Consider the following 14430-nt stretch of genomic DNA (forward strand, 5'->3'; position numbering starts at 1 on the left):
ATAGAGAATTCTGTGTACAACTATTAGCCTTTTGTTGCTTGCTAGCAAGAGAGTATCTCCAAGTGTGACTTTCAGTAATATTACTCATTTTATTCATTCCAAAATCTATTGGCAGCATACTGAGCAGAATCTGTTGTGCTTTCCAGTTATCCATGATGCATGCCTGCAGCATTTGTCTTTCCTTTTAGCAGGACATAGTTTACTCTGTATTTGTATTGCTCAGATTTGTGTGATAGTAGTTTCACAGAACATCTATTGTATACTGGTTACATTTCCCATTTGTAAAGTGTATTGAAAGCAGTAGGCAGCACCAACTGTATGGCAGTATACAAAATCTTCACTGCAATGTCTTGTCTGGTTCTGAACCTTTTTTACATAATGCAGTACAGGCACCAGCTCGCCAGGTAAAACCTTGCTGTTCTTCACAGCACCTCAGCACGTAATGTCTGCATTGCAAGTTATTCTGTTTTTCATATGTCCTGTCAACTGCTGCAGCAAGTTATACCATATGTAAAGACATGCAGTTACACACACATACAACAAACGGATTGCAGTTGAAGATTAAATGTTTTCATTTGTGCTTTTTCACTGGCTCACACTCGTTTTATTGACTCCATTTCTTAAATATTTAGTGCTATAAATCACTACCAAGGCATTCAGTAGTTATTATAGAAATAGAACATGTTTGTGTAACTTTTCAGAATGTGAGAATGTACTCCTTCCTGGTGAAACTTTTTAGTGAAACTACTCATCAGTCAGTATAACCCTAAACCCTAAACATAACCTTAAAACTATAACTCTGCCCCTAACTCTAAGACTAAAACTCTAATCCTAACCTTAAAAGTAAAACCAAACCTTAACACTAATCTTAAAACTCTACCCATAAAACCCTAAAACATGTAAATGCAAACTTGTTAATATGGTTTGATTACTTTTTTTATACATGTAAGTTTGTGTATATTACGAGTGATAATGCAATGAAGGTGTTTTTAAGGAAAAAAACCCTAAAACTTTAACTCTAATGGTAACTCTAAAGCCCAAATACTAATCTTGCAGCAGTCCTCAGATAACATAGTTTACAGATACAGTTCTTTCATATAGCACATAACAGGCAAGTCAGAGTTTAGAGTTGATAAAATGTTTTATCATTTGTGAAGTGTGCTGTTTAAAAAAAAAAGTTGCAAAAAATCAAAGTGGGGAGTTAATCTATTTTGAGAGCCTGGAACATTCACATTCAAGTCCCATGTTACAACAGCAATTTCCTTTCCAAACAAGGAAAGCATATTGATTTTAATTACAATTTGTATGTTGTGCTGTCTTTTAATAAACTGCTGGCAAACAGTATATTGTGAAACATCACAATATATGTCCTGTATTGTATGGGCCCAGAGCATTTGTCACCCTCTTAAGCCTGACCTGATACATTCAGAGAATTAGAACAGAAATGGTAGCTGGCATTTAGTTATCCAGACTTGTGCATTTAATTTTCTACAAAAAAGCATTGTTTCTTCATGCTGGTTAATAAGTGCAGAAAGTCATGTACAAGTCCTTCCCTTGTAACACAGCACTGCTTGGAAAATAGAGTCATGCTGCTGTTTCTCTTGTACAGGTAGAAAGTTTAATGAAAGCTGTTTCACCCAAGTGAAAATTGTATGTTTCTGACATCAAGTAGGATTTCACTTTTCAGATACAGTATAGTGAGACTGCCTTTGCTTGACACAGTAGAATAATATTACATGTTAAGTTGTCTCTCTCGCCTTCATTCTTGCTGTTTGGGATCGGAGCCAATCCTCGGCTCCGACTTGGCCATCTTCAATAGCTCGAGAGCTGTTTACTGGCTCGAGGCTACCCCTTATCCAATGATGCCTAGCGAGAGTTACCCAGATCTCGTTTGCCACTTCAGCTGCAAGGTGCGTCATTTTCTGGCTCAGGGTTGTATTTTCAAATTTTTTGTGTAGAAATATATTCTTATACTCCATAAAACTATTAGATAAATTACCTTTCTTAGTTTTATTCACTAGTGTGTGTTGTTGAGTACCTTGTTCTTTTATAGTCCCTTTTTAGTAGAACTCGTTTAAGTTAGAGAGTTCTCCCCTCCCCCACTCCCTTCCCAAGGACAGCCGTTTAACTTAGAGGCTCTCCTTTCCTTCTGTTTTTGCTATCATTTATATATATATATATATATATATATATATATATATATATATATATATATATATATATATATACATATATATATATATATATATATATATATATATATATATATATACACATAAAGGGAGATTATTTTATATATATATATATATATATATATATATATATATTATATATATATAGTCTGTTGTATATACATAGTCTGTTGTACTTTGAATAGAGTAGAAGTTTTTTCTATCTGTTTTTCTCTTCTGGTGTTTGATTTTTTGTGGTTTAGTTGTCTAAAGAAGCTAAAGTTTCTGGATTTAAAAAGTGTGACTTGTGCTGTCAGAAAATGTCTCTGACAGACGGGCACACTAGTTGCGTTTATTGTTTGGGTGCTGTTCACCTGCAGGACTCTTATTCTATCTGCTATTCCTTTAGTCCAAGAGTCCTGCAGGAACATAAGAACAAATTGATCCTGAGGGGTCTGTTAAAACCTCAGGATTCACCGGCAGGGAGCTCTCAGCCAATGAAATCCCCAAAATCCTCTAAACCGTTGGCTCCACCTTCGGAGCCGAACCCAGTACAGGATTTACAGAGTATGTCGGTTCTGGCTGGCACCGACAAGACAAAACCTCCGTCGGCTCCATCGGATGTTTCAGAGCCATCTCGGAGCCATAAAAGGCTGAGGTCCCCTTCGTTAGTCAGTTCATTCGGCTCCTGGCTCTCCATTATTGCAAAGTGAACGTAGCCACCGTTCTTCACACTCCTCTCGATCCTCTAGGCTGTCGGATCACAATGTGGAGAGAGTAGTAAGTAGGTTGCTAAAATCACAGGCATTAGCTAAAATGTTGTCTAGCCCTCCTCAACAGGTATCTGCTCCATCCACTTCCCTTTCTGTTCCTCCTCCGACTCCATTGAGCTCGGTGCTGGAGTTCGTTGGGGTTTGAGTGGTGGAACCGTTGGCTCCGATAACCATATCTCCTTCGGTTCCGTCGTCGGCTTTGATTCCCTTGATAGTACCTTCGATCAAGGAATCTGGACACCGGGGCTCCCTTGACGGCTCCGAGGGGCAAGTGGCATCAGACCCTTGTCCGACCCTGTTCTCCCTCTCGGAGCATCGGCGCAGGTGAGCTCGGCTCCAACATCGGCCTCGGAGCCGTCCCCCTCGGCGCAGAGAAAGATTCCTATTTCTTCGGAACCGGAGCTTTCTCTGCCTCGAGGCAGGGGCGCCTTTGAGGTCATGCAGAGTGTGCTGTCCCCCGAGTCAGCTCCACTACCTGCCCCACCGGATCTGTCCCCCATAGTGTCTGTGCCAACCTCTGCCCCTCCTCCAGACCCCAAGTATAGGGAACCAATGCTCCAGAACACCCCATTGGGTGTTTCCTTTTCTTCCGAGACCTCCCCTGATCACTCAGAGGAGCCCCCTCAGAAGAAGAAGTGCAAGAGGAAACACATTGACTCCCCTGAGTCTGTCACTTTTGATACAGACTTAGATGAATTGGAAGGGTTCTCGAGATCCCCCTTTGAAGATGTTTCCTTCTCGGATATCCTGGAAATGCTTAGGCAGAGGGGGAACTGGAATCCTCTAGCCCCTACCGAGGATGAGTCTGTATTCCTGGATGCTTTTGGTTCCCGACCTTCCACCTCCTGGGTTTCTCCGCCTTTCGACCCACTTATGTCTGTAGTAGCTTGAAAGGCTTGGTCAGCTCCAGACACAGTGGAACCAACTCCGAGGAGACCTGGTAAATTTATTACAGCTCCCCAGGACAAGCAGTTCCTTTCTAAAGGTGTGCCCGTTGATGCTATGGTGGTAGCAGCAGCCACCAAAAAGAGTTAGCAGAGACCTTTTCATCTGTTCATCCCCCTAACAAGGAGTCTAGGATGATGGACAGGTACGGAAAGCGAATGTTTGCTTCAGTGACCTTCTCCATGAGGTCCCTGAACTATCTATGTAATTTTACTCTACTTCAAAGGGATCTCCTTAAAGAGCTTGGAGATACCCTTCAAGATCCTACAGCTGAGGGAGTACAAGCCAAAGTAGCTTCCCAGCTAGTGACGCTTAATTCTGTAGTTAACTCCTCCATGAAGCTCATTTCCTATGCAGCCGATGGAGCGAGTAGAGCCGCGGGCATGGGTGTGGCCCTTAGGAGGCGTGCATGGATGCGGCTGTGTCACTTTGCGGAATCTTTTCGAGCGTCCTTCACCAATACCCCCTTTGATGGCTCCTTTCTGTTTGGGCCACAGGTGAAAGACACGTTGACTAGGTGTGAGCAAGAAGGCAAGACTCTCTCTGCTGTGGGAGTCCGTTTTTCCACTCCCTCTAGACTTTACCCCAAGGGTCAGAAGAGTGGGAAGATGTGGTTCCGTAAATCTCAGGGAGCCTTACCTGACACACGTAGTGATTTTTCCTCCAGAGGCAGAGGGGGAAACAGTAATAATAGACTCCACCCTCGTGGCAGAGGGGGTCCGCAGAACCAGGGCAACAGAGAATCTTTCTCTGATAAGCCCTTGCAGCATCCCTGAAGGGTTGCCCGGCTGCTCACCTCTGGAGGCAGTCAGGAGAAGACTTTCTCTGTACCCAAAAGCCTAGCAAAATTTAACAAGAGACAGATGGGTACGGTCTATTCTATCCGGAGGTTACAAAATTCCCTTCCATGAATCCCCCTTGCAGTCAAAGAAGACCCTTCCAGATGTTCCACCCAATCTGAAGGAGTAAGCAGTAATAGAAGTTTCAAAACTGCTAGAAAAAAAGAGCCATTCAGGAAGTCTCCGCAGACCAGCACGGATCCGAACTTACTCAAGGTTCTTTTTGGTACCAAAAAAGACAGGGGACGGGAGACCGATTCTGGATCTCAGCAGACTAAACAAATTTGTACGAAGAACAAAGTTTTGGATGGTCACGCTACAGTCCATTCTACCCTTCCTGGGTCAGGACAATTGGATGTGCTCCATAGATCTTCAGGGCGCGTACTACCATATCAAGATGGACAGACGCTCCAGGAGATTTCTTCGCTTTCGGGTTGGGGCCAGTCATTACCAGTTCAGAGCTCTGCCCTTTGGTCTCACCACAGCCCCCAGGGTGTTCACCAAATGTATGGCAGTGGTCACGGCTCACCTGAGACATCAAGGATTCCAGGTGTTTCCATATCTAGACGACTGGCTCCTCACTTCTACCACCAGGCATCAACCCCTACAAGCGCAGGATTATACAATCACATCTTGCACCCAGCTAGGTATTACAATAAATTTCGAAAAAATCTGCCTTGTTGCTCTGTCAATCTATCACTTACATAGGAGCAGACTTAAACACAAGGGATATGTTCGCAAGGTTGCCACTAGAAAGAGTGTCCACAATTCGTCAACAAGTGCAAATCCTAATGCAGAGTAAAAGGATCTAAGTCAGGTATGTCCTTCAAACTCTGGGCTCCATGGCAGCTGCCATTCTTCTACTCCCACTAGCGTGCTTCCACATGAGAATTCTTCAGTGGCTTCTTTTCATGCAGTGTTCTTTCCAAGAGTTACCCATGTCTCACATGATCCTAATCATGGAGGAATGCAAAAGACACCTTTCTTGGTGGATGGTCTCCCCAATAGTTACTCAGGGCAGACCTTTCATACAACCCCCCTCTGGGAGCTACAGTGACTCCCCAATAGTTACTCAGGGCAGACCTTTCATACAACCCCCTCTGGGAGCCACAGTGACGACAGACGCCTCCCTGATAGGGTGGGGGGGCATTATCTGGTCAGGGCAGTCCAAGGCACTTGGCAACCTCACAAGTACCATCTGCACATAAATGTCCTAGAAATGAGAGCCCTGCTCCTAGCGTTGCAAGCTCTTTAAGACTCTCTTCCTTCCGGGACCATTGCAGTTCAAACAGACAACATGTCAGTGGTGTGGTACATCAACAAGCAGGGTGGAACCAGATCCTACACCCTGTGACGAGAAGCACTCAGACTTTGGCAGTGGGCGATTTCCTCCCAACATTTTTTGATTGCGACGCACATCCCTGGGAGATCCAACGTCATAGCGGACAGGCTCAGCAGAGCTATCCTCATGCCTCACGAGTGATCTTTGAATCAGGAAGTTGCAGATCTTGTTTTCTGCAAATGGGGACAGCCTTGCTGCGATCTTTTTGCCACCCCCTTCAACAGCAAATGCAGCAATTAATTCTTCCTCCTCCTGCTTCCAGGTCACATACCCAGAGACGTTGTAGTCCACGATTGGCCTCAGGGACTTCTTTGTGTTTTTCATCCTTTTCCCCTGATACCGAAACTCATACAGAAAGCAAAATCATTGGGTTGCAAAATGATCCTCATTACCCCCTACTGGCCTTGACAGATATGGTTCCCGTTCCTGCACCCTTACCTTCTTGATCAGCCCTGGACTCTGGACCCAATTCCAGAGAGCTCCTGATTCATCAATCAGGCGGGTTGCATCAATCCCTCCAAACTCTCCAGCTCACAGCTTGGTTGCTCCACTTCCAACCTTAGCCAGGCTTCCCAGCATTTCCCCAGCAGTCTGGGAGATTATTGTCTCCTCTCATAAGTCTACAACGAGAAAAACTTATGCTAGCAAATAGAAACGTTTTGCTTGTTGGGCAGAATCTAGGAATGTGGATCCCTTCTCAGCCCCAGTCCACGAAATTCTGGAATTCCTAGCACAACTGTTTCACTCTGGGGCCGCTTCTGCTACGATTAGGGTACAATTAGCGGCCATCTCAAATTTTCATATTGGTTTGTCATATTCTAACATTATGTCTCATAAGCTCTGTAAAGCTTTTTTGAGAGGAACATCTCTTCTTATACCTCCAGTGAGAGATCCCCATCCTCCTTGGGACCTTAATTTAGTCCTAACTTCCTTAATTCTGCCTCCTTTTGAACCAGCAGCATCCTGCGCCTTCAAGTTTCTATCTTGGAAGACACTCTTTCTGGTAGCTATCACTTCAGCTAGGCGTGTCTCAGAACTTCAAGCACTATGTGTTCGTCCTCCCTACCTAGTGTTTCACAAGGACAGAGTTGCTCTGAGGACTAATCCTTCGTTGCTTCCTAAAGTCTGCTCAGAAAATAATTTAAACCAATCTATAGAGCTCCCTGTGTTCTTCCCAAATCATAGCAACAAGGCAGAGTACAAGCTTCATCAATTGGACGTTCATAGACAATTGCGTTTTTACCTACATAGAACTAAAGAAATAAGAAAGTCAGACCAATTATTCCTTTCTTATGCCTTAAACAAACAAGGTCTCCCAGTTTCCAAGGTGACCTTATCCAGATGGTTGTCCCACACTATTACTTTTATTTACCAGTTAAGGAACAAAGAGTTACCAATTAAACCGAAAGGTCATTCTACCAGGGCATTAGCCACCTCCGTAGCTTTTCAGTCTAGGTTGCCCATGGATTCCATCTGTGCAGCTGCCATGTGGGCAAACCCTCATACCTTTATTTCTCATTACAAGGTGGATATGGTCTCCCGGAGCAGAGCTGACTTTGGTTCCACTGTTCTGAAGAGTCTGTTCCACTGAGCCACCCAGGGTGTTAGGTGCTAGGGACGCTGTCCCAAACAGCAAGAATGAAGGCGAGATGGACAACTTAACATTAAGAAGTTATGTACCTACCATAACGTTCCATGATTGTTGTCTTCATCTGGCCTTCTTTCTTGCGTCCCTCCCTCCGTCCCCCGTCCTGGAGGATCGAGAGGAGTCCCTTTTTTCACTGGCTGAGTATTCTTTTATTGTTATTCTTCTGGCTAGGTCTTCCTAACCTATTCTAGATATTAGAATGCATGGAACAACCAGTTTTTTGATAACTGGTTTCTCTCTTATTATGTCTGGATTAGCTATTTTAAACGAGATCTGGGTAGTTATCGCTAGGCATCATGGGATAAGGAGTAGCCTCGAGCCAGTAAACAGCTCTCGAGCTATTGAAGATGGCCGAGTCGGAGCCGAGGATCGGCTCCGATCCCAAACAGCAAGAAAGAAGGCGAGATGAAGACAACTAACATGGAACGTTATGGTAGGTACGTAACTTCTTATTCCAGCATGAATACTTCAGACAGATTTGCATGGTTCTCCTTGATTCTGCTGCTGACTGTATAATCTGTAACCCTGTTACTTACCATTGGTTTGTGCTGCAGATCTTGGAGATGGGATCTAGTAGTCTATGGCCACTTCAGTTTTGTAGTGACATATTTGTTTTATAGAGAAGAACATTTTGCGTGTAATCATTATAGGAGTACCACACCCACAGACTCAAAAAACATGTTTAAAACATCATGGCATGACGTTTCCTACTCTTTAACAGCACTCTGGGATTATTTACAGTATTTTAAATATTTTTATATGTAATTCCAGACTCTGACCACCTGGAGGCTGGCATATTGACATGGTTTGGATAAATCAGGTTGCCATCCAGTATCCCAGAAATCATTGTTTGGCTCAAAAATGTTACATCATGCAGACCTCCGTTTGCCTAAAGTTCCTGTCATTTCATAGATGTTGCATGCGTACAAAGTACTGAGTAAAATAGGACAGTGTAAGTAACATTCCCTGCTGCTAGATGACCACTTAAAACAGAAACAGTGCAAATGCCACAGAGCACACTCAAAGTGCTGTTTACTGCTGCCTTTTTTTCTAATTTAGTTTAAATGGCACTAATTTGTGAGACAATGAATTCCAGTCCATTTACTTCTCCCCTCCCCCATAACACTTAGCTTCCCTAGCTGTCAAAATCCTGAGGGTAATTTGAACTGGTAATTTCATTGTTTGGCAGATCTCAGCAGGGTACTTGACTCATGTAATTTAATCTTTGCTCTAGCATTTCCTTTGTTAGAGGGGACATTTTTTTGCTGCACTACAGCCATGGCCTTACTTTACTGCAATCACATCCAGTAAGGTCTTGCACCAAGGAGCTAAAGAATAAAACATTTATGCTATTAACCAGTTTAGACTTTATTAATTTAAGTGTTAAGGAATCACTTCATGCTTCCACCTTGTTACAAATTGAGATTTACATGTGCAAAGTGTGTTGGTATGCAGTGTTTGCCTTCATATGTTTTTGCTCCACTGGTTGGTTTGCAAAAAAAAAAAAAACCTTTTGCAGTGTCCCTGGATTTGTCTTTGTACATACAAACCACATTGCTATATTTTCCCCTTCCTTTTTCTTGTGTCCAGAAGTCACTTATAACAAAGTAAATTTTTTATTGATTTTTTTTAAATAAAGTACATCAAGGTTAACTTACCTTGAATCAGATAATGGATGCTACTGCAAAAAATCACTGTTGAAATATTTGTGCATGGACAAAATCCCTTACTAAATCTATTTGCCAGCCTCCAGTTCAATTGGTGCTATGGTTTTAATATAGTGGTGTGTTTGCTCATGCCTTCCAAATATCTCCACCATTACATACCAGTTTTGCAGTGTAGTAACCACCTGACATGCCCATACACCTTTAGCCATCAATATGCAGCTACTCCTGTTCATGTGAGTAATGTGAATTCATTTTCAGACTTAAGGTGTGGAAGCTGCACTGAATAATTTTAGGCGCTTGTTCAGGTTTCACATGGTGCTTACTTAGAGCTACTCTCACGTTAAGCCACTATGAATATGTTGCACTGCCACCTCTGATACAAGGTTAATGTTTTAATCTTTCTATTCCCGCACTGCACACTAGCAGTATGTGGTGCAAATACAACAGAGAAGTATGCAAGCGATGCACCACCTAAGCATCATTTGCCGTGCAGAATGTACAAGTATGCATACCAAATTTGTGTTTCCAAACATCTGTGTTACTACACTACTACTGAATAAAATGAACAGCACTCAGGCTGGGGGAAGGACAAGGGTGCCATGACATCACAGAATGGGTGGGTCTTATTATTTTAGTTAGAATCAGATGACAGCTGTGGTGATGTCACTTTGGGGGAGGGAATGGATTAAAAAAAGTACCTGCACTGCCTGGCCTCGATGATGTCAGTAATTGGGCGACTCCAGCAAGCTTTATTCAAAAGTGAGAGAATCATTTTGTAAGTGAAACCATCACAGTATGAGAAGGTAGGCTTCTGTTACAGAAGTAAGGGGAAATATAAAAATTGTAAATGCTTTATTGTTGTTGCTTTACAGAGGACAATGTAAATAGGGAGGAAAAGGGCCGTGAAGTTGAGGAATACATTAGAGAAACCTGTTGTACTCCTTTAAGGTGTTTTCCAGTTATATGCGAGACCAGCTACCATTCACATGTGGTGATAACTGACCTCATCAGATATGCTGTTGAATTTCCTCAAGGTTAAAACTATGTGGTGATTTCCAGGATAATCTTTGAAGCCATTAGGGTCAAGTCCTGCATGCAGAGTCAATCAGAGCTACATTCTGTTTGGGTCAGTTGGGCTTTAGTTAAGCATAATATTTAATATGTTATATCAGTATAACAGCTAAAGCTTTTAGCAGGTTAATTAAGAAAATATGTTATGTTTTTAAGCTTTTAAATGCTTTAGTCATTTTGTGACTATTATACGAATCTTGCTTTATTGAAACTTCATTGACTGGAGTAGAATGCAGTTCCACACCATCATACTAATACCCTAGTTAAATGGCATCAAACTCCTCAGTAAATGGTAGTGTTGTGGCCAAACAGTGACAAGATTCAGGACTTGATTTTAAAATCTACAGAGGATGGAGCCATTATGGATTTTCAACAAAAGGGAATGTACTGCTTTGTGTTCACCACCTATGTTCATTATAGCATTATTCTAAAAACTGTACACTTGAACCAAAGCTGCCCACACTGAGTGTTGTCTCTGCAGAGCTTTTTATTATCTTTTACACTAAAGTGACAGGCACGTACATTTGAAGACAGTTTTCTGATTATATGTATCCTTTTTTCCATTTCAGCCATGCTTTGATTGTGTTTGGAGGGCTTCATGGATTGGAAGCCAGCGTGGAATGTGACCAAAACCTACATATCACCAATCCCGGCATTCTGTTTGATTTGTATTTGAACACATGTCCATCACAGGGTAGTCGGACTATCCGGACAGAGGTACTTCACTTGCAGATACACAGACTTTGGTGATAGTTTCTCTTTTTATGTCTTCTACTTCTTATATGTGTTGTCAAGATCTTTTAACAGGATCTTAATTTAAGTCTATTGTAGGAGTCAAAAAATCATGCTATGCATGCTTTATTAAGTAACTGAAAGAGGTGTTTGTAAAATCTTGCTATGAGCTTATCCTTTTGGTAGCATGCTTCCATACTGGCATGCAAACATACGTATTTAATCCTGCAAATTACGATGTGCAATCTTGTCTTCCCAAGTTCTGCATGTAATATATTTATTCATTCTTTGCAGTCTATTTAAAATACATACATATTTAATCCTGCAAATTAAGATGTGCAGTCTTGTCTTCCCAAGTTCTGCAGGTAATATATTTATTCATTCTTTGCAGTCTGTTTAATCCCACTAGGCTGGTGGTCTCATTTCAGGAGAGTTCCAAAGTGGTATTTATAAGTACATACTGCAGATTATTCTTTTTGTCTTCACTCTTATCAGTGTTCGATATTTGATGAAATACACACACACACACACAATATGTATATAGTATGCACACAAAACCAGTTTTGGCCATATCAGTTTCTCATTGTAGAAATCTAAATAAAGAACATTTAGGCTAAGTTAATAAAAGCTGAAGTGTAAGACACGGTGTGAGAAAGAAAGGAAAAAAATGTAATCTGGGTGTTGTGGGGTGACCAGGATGGGATGAAACCATGGAGGATACTGGAGTACACAGTGGGCACTATGCAGCCTAGTTATCAACCATCATAGGTCTAGTGCTTTTTACATGTTGATTATAAGTATCTTATGTTGCCTATTAATTTTATGAATTTTTTTTTTTTTATTATAAGCCATTCTTACCACACCTGCAATTATTAAATAGTCTGAAGAAAGTTTAATTTATTCTAAAAGAAACCATCAGATCTCTAACAATATTTTGAATGAGATTTGCTCTTCCATTGCTTCATCTCAGCAGTTCTATTTTAATTTATCTATGCAGCATCCTAGAAACAGGAGTGTGTGTGTGTGTGTGTGTGTGTGTGTGTGTGTGTGTGTGTGTGTGTGTGTGTGTGTGTGTGTGTGTGTGTGTGTGTGTGTGTGTGTGTGTGTATATATATGTATCTATGTATATATATATATATATATATATATATATAGATATATATATATATAGATATATATATATATATATATATATATATATATATATATATATATATATATAGATATATATAGAGATATATATATATATATATATATATATAGATAGATAGATAGATATATATATGTGTGTGTGTACATATAAATGTTGTTTTTCGGCTTTTCCCGGTTAGGTGTCGCCACAGCGGAAATCCGATCCGCTAATGATTGGCAGTAGATTTTCACGAACGCTGAGGTGCCAGCTCAACGTCCAACCTTCAACGAAGGCATGCCCATTTACACATGTCTTTCGAATGTCCACCCAACCATGGGGAGGACCTGCAGACTCCACACAAAAAGCACTCCCTGCACTCCAGCTGAAAATCGAACGGGAGAACCTCTTGCTGAGAGGCAACAATGTTACCGCTGCAATATATATGGATCCCCCATGAAATCCCGAATGCACACATTCCCGACGCCCAAAATACTGAGACCAAAGACTCAAAACACCGAAAAACCAAAACCGCAAAATTCAAAATCATGAAAAGTATACCAAACATACAGCACACACATAAACATTCACCCACCCTTCCCAGAACACAGACAAACAAACCTACACTACAGACAAGCAGGGGGGAAAGCCCCTTTGTGCCCCCTACTTAAATATTCTAACTCCAAGGTCGCACTTCACAGACATGCATGAAAAAACCACCACACACCACCATTCCCCTCGCACACACACACACACACACACACACACACACACACACACACACACACACACATCACATTCACAACACACACACTACAACCCCTAACCAAAACACACTCAGAAATATTTACCCTACCTTCCACCTACACATTCACAAACCGCAACACCAGAACCGCGAATTTCAACATCTCCGATCATCGGAATTTTGAAATACGCACTTCTGATCTTTCAGTATTGTGGGGTTTTGGCACTCTGGTCTCGATAGTTTGAAATTCGAGATTTAAAACTTTCAAGATTGTGTAGTGTTCCCATATATATATTATATATACATATATATATATATATATATATATATATATATGAAAAATGAAAATAAATCCCAAGGAGCCAGAAACCTTCGTAGCGTCTAAGCAAAACTGCTACCACTTCAATATGTGAGTTACCAATGTGGATCCTTCACAAAGTTCCTATTGATGTTATTCCTCCAGGTACACAGCAAAGGCAAAGCAGAAACCAAAACAGGAACCAAGTACTCCCAACAGTTCAATGCTTGGAACAAATGAGTAAACTGTAGTATCATAAAACTTGTTCATTTATTAGTTAAAAATCGTGAGCGCTTTCACGGGACTTATCAGCACTTCTTCAGACAAAGACAGCCATACAATAATCCTGGTTTAAATAAACTAAGCATCCAATGACAACTTTCAAAATTCCCTCCAAAATCAACATCACTTCCTGTATCAAAAACCAACAGGAAGTGATGTATCATGAAAACTGACTTTCAAAATTCCCTCCAAAATAAGCATCACTTCCTGTATCAAAGACCAACAGGAAGTGATGTATCATGATAACTGCAATGAACATTATATTCATGCTAGTATCATTCTCACTTCCTCTATTCAAAAGCCAACAGGAAGTGAGGAAACATAACTACCACAGTAAACATTGTACTTATAATAGTATCATCAGTGCATATTCGCTAAAAACTGTGTAAGCAAAACAAAGCTAATAAAACCACATCATGATACTAATCATTCAGACTTTGAAGATACTAAAACTAATGTATAAATATATGTATAAACAATCACGAAATATACTTATGCAAACTAATGTATGATGGAGTCAATAAATATATTACAAACCATTATATGAGTCTATAAAAATTCGTACATATACTTAAAAACATGCTAAAAATAGTAATTAATAAAACATTTGCATATGTACTCTATATTCTATACTCATATAATTTTATTGTACTAAAAAAAATTTTACTACTTTACCCTCCTACCTTTAAGGTGGGGTTGATTTTGGAGGGAATTTTGAAAGTTGTCATTGGATGCTTAGTTTATTTAAACCAGGATTATTGTATGGCTGTCTTTGTCTGAAGAAGCGG

At 40.9% G+C, this 14430-nt stretch overlaps 1 protein-coding gene across 1 annotated transcript in view; it reads left to right on the forward strand.

Moving 5' to 3' along the window:
* The window catches only part of SPOUT1 (SPOUT domain containing methyltransferase 1), a 742081-nt gene that overhangs the window by 656353 nt on the left and 71298 nt on the right, over nt 1–14430 (forward strand). The window contains exon 10 of the mRNA XM_044058122.1: nt 11026–11173. Within this exon, the coding sequence (XP_043914057.1) occupies nt 11026–11173 (148 nt within the window). The remainder of the gene's footprint in view (nt 1–11025; nt 11174–14430) is intronic.

This window comes from Protopterus annectens, chromosome 16.part0, assembly GCF_019279795.1.
Source record: "Protopterus annectens isolate FY-2018-M chromosome 16.part0, PAN1.0, whole genome shotgun sequence".
NCBI classification, from domain to species: domain Eukaryota; kingdom Metazoa; phylum Chordata; order Ceratodontiformes; family Protopteridae; genus Protopterus; species Protopterus annectens.